Genomic DNA, 21,862 nt, shown 5'->3' on the forward strand with positions numbered 1-21,862 from the left:
CTTAGTGGTGTGCTATTTTTTTGACTTTTTGCCTTGGCTAATTTGAATTGTAAAATAATTTACTTCAGACAATTATAAAGTGAACTAAGGCTGCTCAAGTGCTCTTTTAAACTTTAAAGACTTTTGCCAAGGACAAAGATGTAGCAACAAATAGTTTAGGACATGTTACTTTTATTTCAGAGACTCAGTGTAGCTAAAAGCTTTCCTTTAACTTACCTGTTCACTAGAGAGTGCAGTTCCAGACAGGCAGGACTAATACAGTAGTTTAAATGGAAAAGTTGCATGTTACTCATGTGCACAAGTGCTTCCAAGATTGTACTGATGCTGATTGGATCTATTACTTAGGCCCAAAATTGTGGTTCCTTAGATGAGATTACATTGCTCAAGCCATCTGATGCTTCCTTTTTACTAATTAAGTGGCTTTGCCTTGGATCATCACACACTTGCTGTGCTAAGTAGGGAAGTGGAACAGAGTATGTCTGTGAATGCTCTGTCTATGAATTTTTGTTGTGCACTTGGTCAGTGCATGATAACCAGGTCAGTAATTCTTTGGCAAAGAAATTAGGTATTTTATAGAACTTTCAGAACTTCTGGCTGGAAACAAGCCAAATTGACAAGATGATGCACTGTGTTCCCACAAAATAATTGCAGAGCTTATTTGTGGCCAATTTCAGCAACTTAATTGAGCTACCTGTGCACTCAGCAAAATAATTTTCAGGACACGGGTACGTGTATTTTGATTTGGATAGAGTGACAATGGTAGAAATCAGTAACTCAAGGCATTCGTATACTTTTGAATCTATAGTCATCAGTTGAGCAAAACAAAAATGACTATGAGCTTGGAGAAAAGATTGGACCAATCCATTCTGAACTTCTTTGATTTCTCATATATGAGAATATAATAAGGGCTGTACAAGATTTGACCAGTCTGACCTAATCCACTGAGGATGCATACATGAGAATATGACCTGCAGTCATAATCTGACAGTAGACAGACATGCCTTTTAATAAAGATCTGCCCAAATGATCAGGAAAAGTTAGATTTTTTTCAATTAATGCTTTTTCTATGTCTTGGCCCAGTGCTCTGCTGTTCATTTTCTTTCCCAGTTGCTCAACAGATTGTAAAATGCTTGTAACATAGTAGTAATATTTCTGATTTGCACTTTTAATTGGGACAAGTAAAATCTAGCCTGAAGATTAGATTTGCCTCATTGCAACTATTTATCTAGCTCCCTAGCTGTAGAAAGTCTTCAGATATGGATATTGAGTACATGAAATGGGTTGTTGATTCTGGAAGCCTTCTTTCCAGAAGTTTTTTCCATCTTGAGGTAGTAGAAGCATGTCTGCGATGGATCAGATTCCGGTGTTCCTCTGTCATGAGGCAGTTTCATGAAGGCAGATGTCACTGGTTTTGTCTTGTAATGGACAGAGAGGTGGTGGTAAAACAAAGGATGGTCTGAGGTCTTTTGCTGTGATTCTATTAAACTGATTTATAGAACCTCTACTTAACTTTTACTGTATTTTGAAATACATGGCCTTATAAAGAGATGGTATTTTACAAGAGATAAAACCATGAAACAAGGCTTAGCTTACCATCGAATTGAGATCCATAGTCTTGCTAAGTTTGGGAAACTATTTGTGTAAGAGTTTAATCAGTCTTCTGAAAACAGCCTTCACTTTAGGTTTGCTGAACACCATGTTGTTCCAGATGAATTGTTGGCTTTTTAATACTATTATTTTAGGATTCTAAGGAAACCTATGGTATCTTATTTCTCAAGGCTTCTTTCCTGGCATTTTCCTTAGTCATTGCACAAGAGTTCGTTAGCTTAGTCATAATTTAACTTCTGATGCTTCACATGGAGTTGTAAGTATTTAAGAATTCCCATAAAACCCTCGAGTCAGGAGTAGTTGTTGCATTCACGCTAATGCTAATTGGCTGAATAGAGGCACTGTAGATTAACATACCTTGTAATAGTCTGAATAGTTTTGATCCATTTGTGGAGGGGGAAAAAATAAAGCTTCTTTTGGGAAATAAATAGATTAATGTCTTTAATTATAAATGGCAAATGAATATTTTCACATGCATTACTTTGCACATAAATGTTCTTGTAATTTGACTGAATAGTGGGCTGCTTTGTCCTGCTTGCTTTGTGCAACAGAGCTTGGTCTTCTCTCTTTGAAGTGTGTTCCAAAGCAAGAGAGTTGCTTTTTACCTTCCAGGAGAGTGATTAAACATTCCTTGCATCCATTAGTGAGTATACAATAAGTTTCTTTAAAAAACCAACCAACCAACCAAAACCACAAAAACAAAACAAAAAACCCAAACAAAAATCAAACCAACAAAACCCCCCACAAACAAAAAACCAAACAAAACCAAACAAGCTTTAAATGGATGAAAATTGCAATACCATTAATAACAATAGTTGGAAGGACTTGCAGGGGATGAGATTGGAAACTATTCAAGGAACTTTTTCTTTTTTAATGCGGTTCCCTTTGAGAACCTATAGTCATTCTGCCTGTTGGTTGCATTTTTGTAAGAAAGTTATATGGTTTGATGAAAGAACAAAAAGTTTCAAATGCAAAATGCACCTTTTACTATCTCGCCTATAAGTTTGTACCTGAATGGATTTATCAAATAAAACAATACATCATAAACTAATTTTACTTAGAGACAAAAGTGGTTTTTATACTATTTCACACAGTTTGCAAGTAAATATCTGAATTTGAGTTAGTTCATATCACTTTACAATTTGAAATTATGTCACAAGGAAATTAATTTTACTGTTGATGACTGTATATAATTTTCACTATGTTGCGTTTCTATTTAGTTTTTTTATAGAATAGCTAAATTACTGTGGTAGGTGTTCTTTACTTTTCTGTACTTCATCTTCACTTCATCTAAAAGCTTTATTTTACTGCATCTCCACTTAACGGTGTACAGTAGTTTTTATATGTCAGCTTTAGCTTTTGAAGTGGTGTCTTGGACTAGATTAATTCCATGCATAAAATCATCTGCATTTTCTAGAACAGGGAGGTTATGGTTTCTTACCCAATAACTCAGTTCACTGAACATACTGTTTTGTAATATTGGTGGTTTATGGGTTCGGTGTGTGGGTGTTTTGTTTGGGTGGGGGGGTTTTTTCTTTGTTTTTTTGGGGGGTTTTTTGTTTGTTTTTGCAGCTTATTTATAAAATATTTACTTTGTTGTTCTAGTTCTTAATTGCTTTGGCATTTTTTATAGCATCTTTCAACGAGTTTTCAGTAATCTTTTGGCTTATTAATGCGCAATGTATCTACACAGGGAGAATTTGTTTTCAGAGTTTTGCTTGGGTAACCATGTTAACCTCATGTTAATAATGTCATTGTCATTCAAAAACAACATCTTGCCTCTAAGGTCTTGAGATATTGCTTCCATCAACAGTGTGGTCCTACCTCCTTGGGATTCCCAAGTGCCACTGGAAGCAGAAGAACACAACCATAAATGAAAGACTAAATAAAATTTCATTTATTTTTCAGTATTGTATTTCGTTTTATATTTCACAAATTATTTACATCAGTAATAATTTTCACTTGCAGATAATAACCTGCATTTATAAGGCTTTCAAAACTTCATTGATTTATGATGTTGACATTTGGAAATATTTTCGGATATTTTCTTGCAACGCGGGAATTTTGTGAGCACTGTATTAGAAGGTGGTTTAAAGAGAAGGACTAATAACACTACTAAAAACTGGCAGACTCTAGAAAAATGTGTATTTTTATCTGTTATTTGTTGACTTGGTTTACTACTATTTTTTAGGTCAGTATAACACTTTCCTCTGAGGCTGTGGGTCAGATGTTATTAAATAGTGCAGCACAGATGACAGGTACCAGAAATAAAGTAGTGCAAATACAAAATGGTGCTGATGTTTGCACCCCTGAGAAATCCATCATATATCAGACCAGATATTACTCACAAACTTGCTTATTAGAACCCATTTTGTTTTTAGGAGTTGACTTCGTAGTGCTGGCTTGATGTATTTTAACTTCAACTTGCCCTGAGTTTAAGAAAGTAGCTTTAGGCTATAACTGCATAATGTAGCAGCCTGCACAGTACTGTTGCTTTGCTGAGTTTTCTTGGTGCCACCCTGCCAAGGTGTGCTACTGTGGCGGTGATGGTGATGGGCAGCTGTCTCCACACTGAGTGAGGTCTTCGCTTGGAAGAGGCAGGATGCTGCAGTGCAGGGGAAAGCAGGAGCCTGCTCAGCCAGCTTTACTGTTGGACCTCCCTCCCACCGCCTCCCTCTGCTTTCAGGGAGGCTGCAGCCTATGTTCGCCAGCCTCCCGAGGGGGCTGTAAAGTGCAGCAGTTTTTTCACAGTTCTAGCAAATTTAAGCAGTTGTGGGTGCTTTTTTTTTTTCCAGATTGTTGACACTCTTAAATGAATTTATTGCAGTAAACCCATTAAGAGTTAATGAAAGCAGTTACAGTAAAATCTCATTCAACACTAAGGATAGGAAATTGCCTGATACCCCTTACAGCTTATTGATTTTTAGTATGGACCAGTCCAGAAAAATTGAGCCATCTGCTTGGATCATCAATTGGTTTGAGTTTAGATGCATAATCTTCCATTATCAGAACTGTACTATAACTGAGTTGACGACAGCCAACTAAGACAAGTCTCAAACAGTCTTTCAGCCTGCCAGTACTGAGTGTTGGTCCTTCCCATATACTGGCAGAATAAAGTGCACCCGTCATGTTACACAAGGTCTTTTTTGCTCAGTTGTCTCCGTGCCCTGTGGGAGATGCAAGTCTCTGTCTCCTAAAAACATGTACAGGGAAAGCCAGTTGAAACAATCTGTCTAGTTCAGTCATACAAGGTTGGAATAGAAGCAGAAGTCCCATGCTACTTTTACAACTGGGTTTTGTAGCTGTTAACCACTGCCAAGTCGATTTTAGATTGTTACCACGATAATTCTGAGCATTTTTTCCCTAAGATTTGGACATAATTGGCTAAAACTTAATAGGTTTTAACAACTAGAAGAGGCTTTAGTCTTAAGGCTTAGTCTGCTTTAGTTTTTATTAAGGTTATGACCTTTGTCTGTTGTAGACTAAAAGAAATTCAAGACTGACTTCCAGCCACAGTTGCAAGTATGCTCTTGGAGAGTTGGTTATATTTTGTGTGTTGTGTGGCAAGTAGTCCAACCCCCTGAAATAATGATTGCAAAATGCCAGAAGGAGTGTTTTTAGTACTACTAACACTGTACTTTTTGAGTTGTCATTATCTTTGGTAGACCAAGTTTGAGTAGATTATATTAGTGACTCAGAGGCTGTGAATGCAAATAAAGGTCCTGGTAGCATAGGTTAAGGTTTTGGCAAATTTGTTTTTTTTCTCGTTGATATAAGTTATATGGAAATAATAGAAAAACAAGACAATTTTAAACTGTTCCTTCCTAGGACAGAAAAAGGTGTTTATTAAACCAGAGAGGGAATAATTGAGATACCCATACAGCATATTCCTTCTCCATGAGATTAGAGAAATGCTGCATTTAATTTGCCTGGAACAGATCCACAGCAGTTGTTATTGATTTCTTCTTGAGGTTTGTTATCTTTGATGTTCTAAGTACATTATAACATTAAGACTAAGTTGTGAGACTTAGTGAATTTAATGCTTGACCTTTATTATGGTTTTCTATAAAGGTTTCTCTACAAGTCATTTTGTAATTAACTTTTCACGTAAAAGTAAATGACACAATAGATGTGACCTACTTTGCAATGTTTCAAAAGAAAATCCTCTTTCTAATAAGCAGTGTTTAATAAATATTATTTTCCATTCCTTTTAACTGAATTAAAAAAATCAAGTAGTTCTCAGTGTATAAGAGGTGGGATTCGTTTTCTCTCTTTCACATAATGTAGTGCCTCTGAGGAGTTTTCTAATTATTTTTATTAGTCCAAAGTAACATTACAAATGAAAGGTTTTTGTGCTGAGGTTTTGTACCATCTTCTACTTACTACATCACATACCATCACAGCAATTTTTGAAGTCCCTGAGCAACTGTTCTTATGGGATCTTCTTTTTTGGCTTAACTGTCTAATAAATCTGTCCCAAAGTTAGTAGTAGTTTTTGACTGATGTTTCTATCTCAGTGTCTGGTTTGTTTGGTTTTTTTTTTTAATTTTTTTTACTTGTGTACCGTTATCATTGTCTCTGAAGGTATCTCATAACTTTTTGCTCTCATTTTTTTCCCGTAGAGTTACAATTTGCCACACCTTGCAACATATTTTAGGATTTTCAACTTGTCGGACTTGAATATTGCTTTCTTTAACCTGAGCATTTTACTTTACCTTCTTAAAACTGCTGTAGCAACTTGTTTTATCCATGTTTAATCAATTTGTTAGTTTGGGGGAAGAGTGCTTTTGAAATATATCTCCCAAGTGTCCCCACTTCAGCATGCTTTGGTTTGCATTGCAGAGCAGTCTTGGTGTGAGTGAATTTGATTCCTTCTGGATGAAAACTGTTTGGAAGAGGTGCTCTAGAAGTGCACCAGACATGTACCACTCACTAATGGGCATTCAGTCCATGGCATCAGGTGTTTTAGTCATGGCTAGCTCTAGTTAGAAATGCAGTAGATATGTTAGCTCAGAACCAACTTGTTTGTTTTACAAGTGCACTTGTCTTTGGCTCCGTTACTTGCTGATGCAGATGTGGCCTGTGAACTTGGCTGTGAGTGCTGAGTTAGAGCCATTGATAGTTTAATTTAAAGCGTTCTTTTTGTTCACAGCAAGTTCTTCACTAAGAAAGGAGATATCTGGTCTGGTTTGACACATTTTATAGGTTTGGGGTTTTTTCTGCAGGAAGTTTTTTGTCTTGCTGTTTCAAACCTCCTGTGTACACAAGTGTGGATGTTTGGTCCTGTAGTTGCTTACTTTTAAATATGAGCATTTTGTTGGAAATATGTGTGAGTATAATATATAGGAATATATATGAGTATATATATATATGAGAAATATGTGTGAGGAGATATTTCTGATACATTTTCTGATGGTCTACAGTAATTGCATGCTGTAATTTCTTTTTTCATGTTTCTGTAAATATTTTAAAAAAATCATAAATACTTCATGATTTACAGATAGGAATGCTACTTTTGATGTTTAGTGACTTACCTGCGTGTCTTGTTTCACATTTTTACCATCTGGATTTGGCCCAAGTATAGACAACTAGCAGATTCAGTTTATAAGGTTTAGTTTTTACATCTGTCTAGATGATACCAACAAAGCAATTTACAGTTTATCACAGTAAAAGTTATTTTGATTTGAATTTTTTGCTCTCAAGTTGAAAAAAGCGTGAAATCACCTTGTGTCTAAGAATCCAGACATTCCTTTCTGGGAAACTATCTTAAAATTCAATCCAAGTCCAGACTACTTCACTAAACAAGCAGACATTTGCCCATGTGTTAGTAAGTACAAGTAGCATGTTCTGTGCTGAACTGGATGGATTGGGTCAACTTATTACTCTTCTTGCTCCAAGAGACAATCAGCTATACCTAATGTTGATTAACTACTTATCTGTTCTTTAAAGACGTCCAGAAATTGATGTTCCAGTACTTAACTGTCCTAGGATCACAAAGTGTTTTTTTCCAAGTGTTCAGCTTATATATCCTGTTTCTCAAATGCAGATACACTTTCCGTTTCTGCAGAAGCACGGAGAATAGTTGATTCTTTTCCTCTTAGAACATTGATGTGTAATATACTGTTACAGGTGTTACTGTGCAGATATTTTGGGGAGTTTCTAAAATTTTTGATGACTTTGAAGGAGTTTTCAGTTGTTTTGGCCTTCTTAGCATAACTGTTGCAAACTTTCAGAGCAAGATAGCACAGTATCTTTGTGTCTTTAATAGCCTTTTATTCTTCTTACATTGTAGATGCTGGCATCACCATCAACATCAGGTCAGCTGTCTCAGTTTGGGGCAAGTTTATACGGGCAACAAAGTAAGAATTCTTTTTATTGGTGATATGTTTATTTTATGCTAAATATGTTACAGTTGCACACACAGTGCATAGAGAATATGCAGATGAATGTTTTCTGGTGATTGTAAAAATGACAGTATGTCCCCTTATGTGCAATTATTTTAATTTTTTTAAGATGTATTTTTGCTTTGCTTAATATGCATTTTTGCAGTGTTTAGTGTGCAAAGTGTCATATATCGACACTGTATAACTGTTAAATATCCAAATATAACCATGCTATAAAAAATGTCTGTGATTTATCCATGACTCTCTGAAGGAAAACCTAAAGAAAGTGAGCTGGGCCAAAATGAGCCTAGTTCAGAAAAATATGTAAAGAATTGAAGGAAAGTATACCTTAAATATAACTGATATTTCATGCTCTGCTGGAGCACACTGAATCTTGTGTATGTACTTGGCACCTTGCATTTGGCAAAGATTTGGTCAGTAAGATTGCCTTCTGCACCACTGTTTTTTCCTTTCCTGTACCTTGGAAGTTTCATCTGTATCTGCCAGTCTTGTGGACACTGTTACAATAAAAGACCTATAGAGCAACAGTCACATGTAATGCTAACTTAGGGCCAGTGTTGAGAACTGAAGCTCCTTGTAACTGAGAGGTGCATTCAGACAGTGAGTCAGAATATCTGAGTTAGATACAGTTCCACAAGTAAAACTGGTTGTGAGCATCATCTCTCCTGTGTCACTGTATGGTTTTGAATCTTTTCAGCTGTTTTGCCAAGTGCTTCTGACTCAGATTCTATGAAAAAGCATCTTCAGAGTACTTGAGAGAGTCTGGACTTTTTATCTGGACAAACTAAAAGCTTTGTTTACTAGATGCATGGCCTTCCCAATTTCTTTGAGCTTTCTTCAAATAGCTTCTTAAAAAATATAGTGGGCTTTCTTTTTTGTTGGTTTTCTTTTTTGTTGTAGGGTTTGTTTACTTATCTCAGTGGCCATTGATGAGTGACTATGTAATATAAATTGGCATTTGATTATGCTACTGGGATTTATATGAGCAGCTTCCAGCCAGTCCAAGAGTCCTGTTTGGGTCTTGTCTTTTGGGTCCTGATTCTGACACTATTGAATCTTTCAGACTTAACTGTCTACAGATACTGAAATAGTTTATTCATTCTATTTGTCAGTTATTTGTTGTTTATTTTTAAGGTCAACTTTTTTCATTAACTTAGTTGCTCATAGAGTTGGTTGTGGTGCCTAGGATGTAATTTCTAACACAGAGGCATACATGGCCAAAAACTTAAAAGTAAATATTATCGGATGTCAATTTCTACCAAATCTTGAGGAAAAGCGGCAAGAAACTTCTGTGTTGAAGTCATGCTTATGATTAAAATACTTTTTTAGGAAAAACAAAGCTGATAATGGCTATGCACTTTTAGTGATTGGTAGCTGTCAGTCATTAAGCAAGATGCCATGTTATAGCGTTAATGTAACTTAGACATAAAATTAGGAAGGAAGTTGGCCATTTCATTGATCAGCCTCCAATGTAGCCCATATAGATCTCTTGTCTCAATTAGAAAACTGGAAAAAGTAAGAAAAAAAGTAGGGCATTTTCTCAATGACTGTTTCAACTGCCCCTCCCTGCTAGGGATATAGTTCTACTTCGCTGTAACATCCCTAATCATTAAAAATTCTAGTTTAAAGAAAGCCAACAAGAAGAAATAATCATCAGTGTAAAACTGGCTTTGCTAAAACAAATGCTTGCACAAAATTAACTTGAATGTTGTAATTGTGGTTTTTTGGTGTGCTGTATCTAGTTTAAAAATGTATGTATTTTTTCGTACCATTTTATTTTTAAAATTCTGTGTAATTGTTAATTGGTGTGAAATATTATTTATAATATATATTTATGCTCATTGACATTATTCTGATGCAGCAAATTGCCAAAATATTTACAGTCAACACCTTGATATAATCAGCTTTTAATGAAGTGTTAGGATACTTGTTATAGCAAGTTACACTAGCTCTTAATCTGAATGTATAGAGACAGATTTGAGTGTTATAAACACTTTGAGTTTTGTTGCAAACTTTTTGGATTGCAAATTGTAGGATAGGACACAGACACCAGTTCTTTAAGTGCGAGAGCTAAATGACTGGGAGGTTTCTTCAGACCTTGTCTTGATAATAATTTGAACATATGCTATGTCTGTCCTTTGCATTCTTAGTATTTAATCACATTATACAATGGCATATTCAGCTCTTCTGCAGCGGCAATCTACCATGGGAGAGTGCTGATACATCATAATTTTCTTTTGTTTGATCTGCAAGATAAGGTTTTGAGTTCTGTGAGTCTACCTCAGCAGCCTTATGCCAAAGCAATAGGAACTGTAACTTACAGTTATTGCATTTTATATGCTAAGTTTGTTCCTATTGCTATGTTGCACTAAATGACTTTTTCTTGTCTTTGAGCATAATTCTGAAACTTCATAAACACAGAAAAGTGATGTGAGAATGATGAGGAACTTCATAAACCTTCTGGACATTTTGAGACAGGGCAGTAACTGGTTATCTTCTGCTGTTCTGAATTGAAGTAATTTATTTTTTTACCTTACTGAAAAAAGTGTGAAAAAAGGCTTGCGTTATTCTGTCACACAGTTGTTTGTATAGAAAATACTTTTGATCACAATGTTAAAACTCTTCTGTATGTTTCTAAATGCAAATAGAGGGCATTTAAAATTCTGCTTGCTTTCTTTTCTCAGAAGGTCAAACTTGACTTGATCATGGACATTGAAGTACTGTTGCCATAAAGAAGCAACTTAAACTTAGAGAGAATTGGCCTAAAATGTTGCTTTCGTTATCCTGAAAACAATGTTACTGTTAAGTAAATATCCATCGCTTTCTTTTTTTAATTAAAGATTTGCTTAATTTTTAACAAGACAAATCAGTGTTCTAAATACTGGCCAAATATATATACCAGTTAACATATTTCTTGAGTGCAGTTGCTAATTTTCCCAAAATGCTGCCTTTTTTTGAGATAATTTGTAGATTTTCATGTCTCATAAAAAACCTCAAAACTCAACCCTTCATCTACAGTATACATCTCAAAGGAAACAAAATTTTGCTAGCGACTTCAAATATAGAAATTCCTCAAAAAACCTGTCTAAAATTAAACAGAAAGGGGGCTGAATTTGATAATTGGACTTCTACTATGCAAACAAGGACTTAGTTTTTGCACTGCACTTTCCTTCAGTCTTTACACTTTTTGGTACGTTGTCAGCATAAATTGTTTCCATCTACACCTGATGGAGAAGACTTTGTTCCTGATTGCTCTGTATCTCCACCCCTCTGAATTTTTTTTCAATAGGTGCACTAGGCCTTCCAATGAGGGGAATGAGCAACAATACCCCTCAGTTAAATCGCAGCTTATCACAAGGCACTCAGTTACCGAGCCACGTAACGCCAACAACAGGGGTACCAACAATGTCACTTCACACGCCTCCATCTCCGAGCAGGTATTTATTGATAGCCAATATTTCTGCGATTGTGTCTTTTTGCAGAGCTCTTGTTAAATGGTCTGCATATTTTGCCTCACCTACTTTTCAGTCTGATAAAAAAGAAGTAGTTTCTTATGGACCACTGCCTGTGTTAGGGAAATAATACAGTAAAATAGTAAGGATTTACTTTAAGACATTATTTGATTTTTGTATATAAAGGACAAATTGCTGGCAAATTCTGCTTCAGAATGTAAGAGGTTATTATTTGATTGTTCAGGTAAATATACAATTAAAATTTTTATAGGATGCCATACACTGTGTAAAAATATTAAGATAGTAGGTCTGAAGCTCTCATTAAAAAAGGAGTTGTAACACCTTTTCATATTTATAATATTTAAGTATTTATCTAAACCTGACCAAGGACTTGATTAGTATATAAAGGGTCATCTGGTATTTCTGAAGAAATCCAGAACTGCATTAATTATAGAGAGTAATCCAAATATGCTGTTTGGTCACTAAGTGCAAATTAAATTGCAACAGCTCAGAGTCCATCCTACATTAGTAATACAAATGAGTAGCCAAATACTGTTGTACAGATTCATCTCTGTGGATGGTTTTTCTCTTTCAGGGGGATATTGCCTATGAATCCTAGGAATATGATGAACCACTCCCAGGTTGGTCAGGGCATTGGAATTCCCAGCAGGACAAACAGCATGAGCAGTTCAGGGTTAGGCAGCCCCAACAGAAGCTCTCCAAGCATAATATGTATGCCAAAGCAGCAACCCTCTCGACAACCTTTTACTGTGAACAGGTAAGGCTCTTTAGTTGGACCATCCCTGTACAGCCATGTACATGCTAATCAGGAAATGTAATTTTTATCCATTAGAATAAATCTCAAAAACTGCTTCGTGTGTTCATTAGGCTTCAGCTGTGTTTTGGTGCTATATTTATGCTTTCTTCATACTGATAAACTTGAAGTAAGTACTGTCTTAGTTCTAATTATTTAATGTGTGTAGTCACAGCTTTGCATGGCTGACTGCTTTGTTCCATGACCTCATGATCGCTGTGCTCCCGGTTTTGTCCTTTTTCTCCCTTCATGCCCTTTTAAGAGCGAGGGGAGTCGCTCTTAGAGGAGCACAAACATGCTAGTGCAGTCAGGTGCCATCTCTAACCCAATATAGTATTTTACAAAATAAATAAAGGAAGGTGAAAACTAATGTCACAGTTATCTGAACCTTAATCAGGCTACTTAGTTCTGTAGTTTCACACTGATATAGGCATACAGATGCTTTTCTCAATGATCACAGCAATAGTGATTCAGTGGTAGCAGTTTATGTTCTTGGAGTCTGAGAAGACTTTGTGTCTTGCCTCTGATTACATAGAATTTGCCTTTTCTATCCTGTATAGTGTCAAGTAGAGGAGAGGATAATTTTAAAAGATAATATCATATTTTAAAGTGTTTTTGAAATTTGAGATCACAGAAGGTTGAAGTAGTAACATACTTAAAAACTCTACATGCAGAGGACAATAATATTGGATATTGATACATGTATAGAAATTACATGTTTAAATTTCATTCAGCTGTAGAGAAAATAATGAAATCCCTGTCTGTAGGAGCATTTGAATTAAAATCCTCATCTTTCACTGTTTCATTGTATATCTCACTTTCAAGAAGCTACAGTTTTTACAAGTTGAGAAGGAAATATCTCTGGAACAATGACGGGTTCTTATTCTACAGTTTATTAGGCTACAGAAGTATAGTAGGAATACAATATCCAATTGCTAATAGATATATTTAGCAAAATTTTGAAATCATTATTGGGAAAAAGTTTATGGTGTTTGCTTGTCAGGTGCATGAATTATGTGACTTCCAAGAAGTGTTTTCTGAATAGTTGCTTAGTTGGAGCATTGAAAATTTTTAGGTTAGGTTTTTGAACATGAAGCAATTTCAAATTAGAGTGAAATGCTTCAGATTTGTAACTGTGTAAAAAGTTGGTGTGATTTCCACTAGGAAGGTGTTTCTTTTTTTTTTTTTTTTAATGGAAATTTCTAAAATATCAGCTTCCCTTCTGTTACAGGGGAAAAGTGAATGTCGTGATTTCCCACAGGGCAGACATTCAGAATTTTACTCAGCTGGGGGCCTACCTTTGAGCTTCTCAGCATCTCCAGCTCTCATGGAATGAAGCGGATTACTTGTGGGGTTGTCTTTCCAACCACACTAGACCTATATGATATTTAGATGTTTTCAGGTATTTTTGCCTGACCATATGAAACTTTAGTTTGTGTCCTCTTATGACAGAGACTATCCCTATGCTCGTAGTAATGCCATGTGTACCTGGTAGTGATTGCACACTGTAATCGTTCAGATTATGAATGAGTCATGACAAACTTGATCACTTTCATGATCCAACTTCCCACCTGCAAATGAATGAATTACAGTCTGACTTTTAACTACTGCATTTACTGCTGCTTCCTTTTTCTGTATGAAATTATTGAGTAACGATTGTGTTTGTCATAACCTGTTGGTTGACAGATTTCTTAAGATGTGGTGGCTGTTAAAAAATGGAGCTATTTTGAAGTCATTCTAGTTGACTTGATTGACTCTGCTGCTCAGAGTTTTCAGAAGTATAAAGGAAAATAATTAAAACCTGAGTTTAGGCTAATTTGGGTTGCTTAAGCTTGAAATAATTTAAATGTCCTAGGGGTTTTTTTTGCCCCCTTAATACCTTCCACTGGAAATTAAAACGTACGTATACCCTTTTGTCTGACTTCGTGAATTTTTTTCACAGTATGTCTGGATTTGGGATGAACAGAAATCAGGCATTTGGAATGAATAACTCCTTATCAAGTAACATTTTTAATGGAACGGGTGAGTTTACTCTGTTTAATGTTGATCTTAAACCACAGTAGAGATATTTTTTTTTACTAAATAAGTCTCATTGAAAAAACTTTGTTCTGTTGGAGTGCAACTTTCTTATAATTTTCAGTTGTTCCATAGAAATGGTGCTCCAAGAGCAAACTGTTCCTACTTCATAGCAGTGGATTTTAAAACTTTTGAAGACAAAGTACACTGTAGTATACTGGCAGTACATCACGTGGTTATAGATTATACCTCGTTGGTTAGAAATGCAAAATAGCTCATGGAATTGATAAGGACATCAGAGAAGAAAAGATTTATCCATTTTCTATGAAAACATTAGATACATAAAACCAGTGGAAAAGCTTTTTTTTTTGAAATCTCAAGCTCCTTTTGAACAGCTGGCTTACGTATTCCCTTCAGTCAGTTGTTTCAGTTGTGATTTTTCTCTGGGAATTACTTCTTCACCTGAATTTAATGAACTAGAGAGTGGAAAATATCCTTGTGCAGAAATGTCTTAGGTTCATGTGTGCTGATGTTTCTGTAGGTGGCTGCATATATGAAGCAACCTGAGGTGCTGGTGACATCACAAGAGTGGAAGGATTTGGGCATTCCCTAGGACATTGTGACATTTTTGTAGAGCTGCAGCTCTGACCTCACCCATGTAGTATTTTCTGCTGCAAATGAAAAAGTGTTCCCATGTAACTTGCACTGCATTGGCTCTTCAGCTGCTTCAGCTTTGTCTTACCTTGCCTAAGGACAATAGAGCTCTTTGATGCTGCTGCTACTATGGGTTATTCTCTCAAATTTCTTCTTGATAGCTCTTCAAATTTAAAACAGGCCACCTATCCTAGTACTGTAATTTTGATCGTCTACCTGTATTTTACGTGTGCAATCTTTAATTCAAAAGGAGTAGACCTTGTTACTAAATGCTGTTGACTAGCTATTGTTTAAAAGCAAACCTCAAACATCTTGGTGCTCTTTAGGCAAGTCTTGTAACACAAAGGCTGTAGTTATTTGTAATAATAATAGTACAAGAAAAAAGACCAACTTAAAGAAAGAAGATATGTCCTACATTTGTCTTGCACATAATGAAGTCTTTGAGCAAAGTATGTAAGCAAATTAAAAATATCTGTTTTTATTGTAGATGGAAGTGAAAATGTGACAGGACTGGACCTCTCAGATTTTCCAGCACTAGCAGACAGAAACAGAAGGGAAGGAAGTGGCAATCCAACTCCATTAATAAACCCTTTAGCTGGAAGGGCACCCTATGGTAAGACTATATTAAAAGCTCTTTGAATAAAATAGGTATTTGCTTAATTCAGCTTTTGCTGTTCATAAGACAATAGGTAGTCTTTTCAAAAGTGCCAAATGTGTGAGCTCCTAAGACTCATTTAAAAAAATAAATAATTAATATTACAGTGATTGGAGATCCCCATTGTAAGTATCAGAATTCATATGCTCTAGTTGTACTGTCAATAGAGATTGTTGGGGTTTTTGGTCTGTCTAGTATGATTATTCTGAGGCTGCTCACTCGAGGTATTTCTTAGATAACAGGTTTTATTCAAATTGCACGTATACAAGAGCTGTTGATGTCTGAGTAATAAATTACAGGAATAGTATTTGAATAGTAGAGATGTTACTGTGTAAAAAGTCAGCAGTTGTAAACATACTGTATATTTTTGCTGTTTATTAATAGTATTTGCTGTAGTACTGTTCACTGTCACTCTTATGACAAACATCAAATTTCAAAAAAAATAACCTGTAGGCGTCAACTATTATCAGTCAGATTCCAAGTAGATATCTTATGTAGTTCTTGCTGAACAACTTAAAAACAATACAAGGAGAAAACTTTAGGTGGATACAAATCTTATTAATTGGGTCTTGAAAAAATTCAGGTAAGCTTAGTGTGAGGCACAAAACTTTCTTTTTGTTACTGCTTTAGTAGATTTTGTCATGCACGTTGCATCAGCTACTCTGAAAAGTTGCTTTTATAACCTATTTTTGTGATACTTGTCAAATTTTTAACCAAAAATAACCTAGTGTTTTCTAACTATAAAAGCTGGTGTTTTTCAGAGATAGCTCGAACTGTGGTTGAAGATAATATATACCGCATTATCAACAGAAAGTAGCCTCATGGATTTGGCATAACCAGGCCCTCTGTGTAAGATAGCTGTGAGAAAGAACCAAACAAGTTAAACTTGCCTGTGCCAAACACAGGGAAAAGTCACTTCCCCAAACAAAGACACTCAAAACTCAGACCAGGAGTGGAGACCTAATACAGCTTGCATGAGATTTTGTCCACTGTAGAATCATAGAATGGCTTGGTTTGGAAGGGACCTTAAAGGTCATCTAGTTCCAACTCTGAAAGGAAAGACATTATATGAAAAAATAATAGAAGGTAGGAGGGAGATCCACTTCCAGATGTACTTCCAGCATGGATCTGGATTTCAGCACTCGACAGCACTGCAGCATAAAAAAATCCCCTGTAATTGCTCTCATGCTTACACCATTTCCCCATTTTGGTGCTAGCATAGCTGTTTGCACAACTGTATGGTGAACCACGAAAGAAAGTTCTCTGTTTGAAGAGTTATCTTGAGCTGCTTAACACAGGGGATGCATATGGAGGTAGAAACAATCCAGAAAAGGAGATGTGAGATGCACTGGATACTGTCTTCCAAGACAAAAATGGAGAGCAGTTTTGGTTGTGGACAAGAAAAGAAGGTTTGAAACGGAGCAGAGACATACTTTCTTCATGCTTGGTTATTCAGGAAAATTATACTTCAAATAACTTTTAGATGGAATAAAAATATTTATTAAAGTTAATTCATTATCAGTTTTATTTATCCAGTGGAAGACATTGTAATAACTCTGGATGAAAAGACTGGACAGCAGAAACAGGATTAACTCAGTGTTGTTCTTTTTTTTTAAATAAAGGAACTTTGACCTCTAACTTCAGAATACTAAAGAAAGTCATGTATAGTCATCTACCGAACCATTTTAGATCCTATACATCTACTAAGAACCTTTGAAAAATAGGCCCTAGACTTCCTTCTGTCTTCTGTTCCTCTGTTGCAGTGTTCTTTGCAACCAAATCACTATATTACTGTGTCTAGCAAAGTCTATTTGCTCTTGGGTGCATCGTGTGGGGACTTCTTTTGTTTTGGTTTGTTTTGGTTTTAACTGGCATAAAGGGAAAAAAAACCAAACCACATTGCCTTTTTGCTTTTCAGTAGTCAGAATCCAAATTCCAGTGTGACTGACCTGCTCTTTTGAAATTAGGGTCAGAGCACTGGGAGTTGCAGGCTAAATGTTCTCAGTTTTCATACTGAAAGTAGGAGTTGTTCTTATGTCACAGGCAAGTATTTCATTCGTGACATGTTCTGTTGCAAGTTAGCTGGGAGTACTTTGAGAATACGTGCTTCTGAAGAGATTATGCTACAAAATTCTTCATGCAGTTAGGGGATGGAGGAAAAACGTATTATACTCTTAAAAAGAGTACATCCTTCATCAGTGGATTTACCTGAATACAGCATTAATAATGCCTGTAAAGATTATTTGATTATTTAGATGTGCAAAACAAGGTGGCAGTGGATGTGTTTGAATTTAACTCATAGTGTTTCTCAGCTCACACTTGAATAAAAGGCTTTAGTCTAATGTGTGAGGATGTTTTGAATGAATATGCTTTGTTTTGCTTTACCTGGTTTTTTAAAAGTCATCGCTTTACAGCTGGAGCATAGTGAAAATGGACAGTGAGCAAGATCAGCAGCTGAAGTCTTTACTTAGCGGTTGTTTAATGTTATTCCTGCTTGCATTTTGATGATAGTTGGAATGGTAACAAAACCAGCAAGTGAGCAGTCCCAGGACTTTTCAATACACAATGAAGATTTTCCAGCATTACCAGGCTCCAGCTACAAAGACCCAACATCAAGTAATGATGACAATAAATCTGTAAGTAAACCTTTAATCTTCTCTTAGTGTTCATACTTCTTTTGATGATTATATTTTAAAATGGGCAGTGACTATATCTGTAATACAAGATTTTCAAATTTGCCCCTCTAAATTAGTGAGAGATTTAGCATAAGCAGCATGGAATTTCTCAGGAAGTTTTTTGGTCCAAACAGTCACTGTGACCCTACTTGGACACCTCAAAATTTATTTTTGAGAATTGGTATATATTTTTCAAGTTTGCAATTCATAATTTCTTTTTCTGTCAGTTGCAGCTCATTTTTTGCTGTTGATGCCTCTCATCAGTGGTAGTAATTTACACATTATAATTTCTTTCTTCAAATTTGTCAAATCTTTTGAAAGTTAGGTGGTACAATATCAATTCAAGGTAAAAATCTTAACGGAGATGTGAAATCAAAGGGAACAAGCTCTTTTAATAGAGATCATTCATGGCTATATTGTAGACTAGTGGGATACATTGTATCTTAAGTATTGGTATAATTATAATGAGTTAGGTATGTAGCTTAGTTCATAAAATTATGGGCTTTTCTTTGTTGTTTGAAAGATTTGTAATAAAAGTTACTATTTTATTGAAAATGAAACATGAACAAAATGTGGATGGCAGAGGACAGTTTTTCACAGTTTTTGACAGAATGTTCTAGTTTCTGATTGTTTTATTCTAATTGCAAAAAATGTGTTAATGAGGGTGGCATAAATACTGATGAATAAATAGTAGACATGACTAAAAACTCACGTGAGAACTAAAAAATGCAACTTTTCAAAAAAAGGGGCAGTAGGAAGCCTGGCCCCCAAATGTTGTGGCCAATTTCGTTGTGAGGAAAATGTTCTGATATGGTTTGCATTGAGTAAGGAGAGAGGGAGTAAATGCGACTCTGTTACTGTAAACTTGTTCTAAAGATTAATAAAGAGTGAGAAATAATGGATATGGCAAATTCTTTTGTCAGTATGTGAGTTCCTAGAGCCCAGTCAGTTTTCTTGCCAGACATAGTGTTTACATGTCTTTCCTGATAGTTACAAATGTGCTTACTGTATGTTGCTTGCACCTGAAATTGGCTTATTATCTGTTGCTATGTCATGGAGTGTTATAAAGGAGCAAGACTGGGGGGAAAAGTACACGATGTGGGTGAGTCCAAAAGAAACTCTAGTCACAGGCACTTGGGATATCCAAATCAGGTGTAAAATACTTCCTTATCCTTTTAAACTGCAAACTGTTAGCCTGTTAATAGCACTTACTGTATGATGGGTATGCTTTAGGAAGGAAGTAGTAAACACTACATAAGGTTTGTCAACAGAACTCAGGAGCTTCAGCTTGGAGCCATTTATTAGAGTGACTTGATGTGCTGGCTTAGAGTGCTTGACTGAAAGATATGCTCTGTGAATTTTTGCATTTTGGTTTGTTTCCATCATACCAACTCTGCAAATTATTTTTAATAGAATTTGAGTACATCAGGCAAAACATCATCCAGCACAGATGGGCCCAAGTTTCCTGGAGATAAAAGTTCAACTACGCAAAACAACAACCAGCAGAAAAAAGGGATCCAGGTGTTACCTGATGGTACGTGTCATTTCACTTTTTCTTCTTTAAAAGTTTTGACAGTCTTTTAGATCCCCTTGTCAAATTCTCCACTTCTTAAAAGGAGAAAATTAATTTGTTCTTCTTGCCCAGGTCGGGTTACCAACATTCCTCAAGGGATGGTGACGGACCAGTTTGGAATGATTGGCTTGTTAACATTCATCAGGGCAGCAGAGACAGATCCAGGAATGGTACATCTTGCATTAGGAAGTGATTTAACAACACTAGGTCTCAATCTCAACTCTCCTGAGTAAGTTTCTGGGTTTTAATACTGTCTTCAGTTTTGGTTTTGTTATGCTGTCATTCATAGTACATTCACTTAGCTCGCTTGACTATCAAACCCACAAGGTATTTTGCCAAATAAAATTCGAAAATATAATGATGGTAAAATAAAATTTTTGTAAAGAAGAGAATTGTGCTTCAAGCATACTGAAATCCTGTTATGCAAGCTTTCAATAAACCCAATGACTTTGCTTATTCTCCTAACTTCTTTAGGACTTTCTTCAAGGAATTGACAGCATATTGTTTATAAATGTCATGTATACATTACTTTTCAAATAATAATATTTCCTGGGGATATCTACACTTAATTCTCAGCAATCTGGGGGATAAATTCGATTTAGTGTAATAATGAACAGAGCACCTGCAGTGTTACACTGCACAGGAGATAAATGTAAATGAAAATGTAGTTTTATAGTTAACTTCTAGTCAGTCAGTTCACCTAGGTGAACTAGTTTATTCATCTAGGTTTGCTATAGAGACAGTGGGGAGAAAAGAAGTTAGTGACTGCATTAAAGGTAAGAGAAGTGTTTAAGACAGGTGAGATGAATAACCAACCAACCCAGGGTGCCTCTCTTTCTCCACTAGTTACAGAAGGAACTTAGTGCAGTTTGGACAAGACTGGTGTCTTCTAGGAACTGTAATTGTGAGAGAAATTTAATTTCTGGTGCTCTGACTTTCAGCTGACAGTCTCACACCATTTTATTCCAGCAGAGATTTACATAGCATTAGTCTTATAGACAGAGTAATAAACGTATTTTAAGGTTTGCACAAAGTGTATTAAAAAAACAAAGACCAGACACAAATTTATATGGAGCTGCGTATAATCATGGAAACTTGATGAATGTGGATATCAAGCATAGGAGAAATGGTTCCTTATTTTTTAGCAGTTGTGCTGTAAATAGCTGGATTTTTAACATTCTTAATATTTAATTACTGTATAGAGTATTTAGGTTCTTGAATGGAGAGCATAGAGTTAATGTTTAATCCAGTTCTGTATTATAAAGTTGGTTTTACTTTATGCTACTGAAAAGCTTTGTGAACAGCCCATGCAGTCCTCCATGTCTGGCCTGCGATCTTGCCTTATGTTAAACGTTCTTTGCTCTGTGAATTGTTGTTTGAAAAACTAAAAACAGTTCACATATGAAAAGACAAATTTTTCTGTCCTGTGAGGTACTTATGATGGTAAAAATACCTGTCTGACTTGAAAATACAACACAACAAGTGTGCTTTTGAAAACAAAATTTAAGAATTCTGTGTGTATTTCTAGTGGTTTAAATTAACTCTTCTAATTCCTGTTCAGAAGAAGAGTAAAATCTTTACTGGTTAGTTTTAAAAAAACAACCTTCCAGTATGAGCTTCTGCTCCCCTTTGAAATCATAGGCTAATAAATCAGAACCCACCAGGCTTGTGACAGCTGCTCCTAGTCAAATTGAAACCCTTTATAATATTGGATACCTGAAAAAGGGATCTCTGACACTTAAATTTCCTAAGAAGGAAAGATAAAGGAAATCTTGGCTCTGTAGTTTCCTATGGCAGTTTAAATGCAACTTTACTCTGAATATTAAAAAGAAAATTAATAAATATAACTGTTTTAGGAAATTTTCCTCCTTTTTTTCTCACCCCAGCTAGTGATTTGGTTGTGTGATAGTTTTTAGGTTTTCAAGGTTGTTTATGGTGCCTGGTTTGTTTTTTTTTTTAAGTCGGTTGGTTTGGGGTTTAATTTTTATAAATTTATGCTTTTCTTTTTCTT

The 21,862-nt window shown here is 35.6% G+C and overlaps 1 protein-coding gene and 1 long non-coding RNA gene across 10 annotated transcripts in view; one reads left to right on the forward strand and one right to left on the reverse strand.

Annotated features, from left to right (window-relative positions):
- Positions 1–21,862, forward strand: part of CNOT2 (CCR4-NOT transcription complex subunit 2) — an 86,156-nt gene that overhangs the window by 54,378 nt on the left and 9,916 nt on the right. For all 9 annotated transcript variants that reach the window (XM_027679707.1, XM_027679699.1, XM_027679706.1 and 6 more), the window contains 8 exons: positions 7,901–7,967; positions 11,302–11,449; positions 12,060–12,242; positions 14,221–14,300; positions 15,436–15,561; positions 18,115–18,239; positions 19,692–19,812; positions 19,924–20,080. In XM_027679707.1, the coding sequence (XP_027535508.1) occupies positions 7,901–7,967; positions 11,302–11,449; positions 12,060–12,242; positions 14,221–14,300; positions 15,436–15,561; positions 18,115–18,239; positions 19,692–19,812; positions 19,924–20,080 (1,007 nt within the window). The remainder of the gene's footprint in view (positions 1–7,900; positions 7,968–11,301; positions 11,450–12,059; positions 12,243–14,220; positions 14,301–15,435; positions 15,562–18,114; positions 18,240–19,691; positions 19,813–19,923; positions 20,081–21,862) is intronic.
- On the reverse strand, positions 10,266–14,850 carry LOC113965816. Its single transcript, XR_003533645.1, has 3 exons — positions 14,757–14,850; positions 13,767–13,849; positions 10,266–10,796 (listed from the first exon to the last, which is right to left on the reverse strand). It is a non-coding gene; the product is annotated as an uncharacterized LOC113965816 (long non-coding RNA).

This window comes from Neopelma chrysocephalum, unplaced genomic scaffold, assembly GCF_003984885.1.
Source record: "Neopelma chrysocephalum unplaced genomic scaffold, ASM398488v2 Primary Assembly neopelma1_59, whole genome shotgun sequence".
Classification (NCBI taxonomy): Eukaryota; Metazoa; Chordata; class Aves; order Passeriformes; family Pipridae; genus Neopelma; species Neopelma chrysocephalum.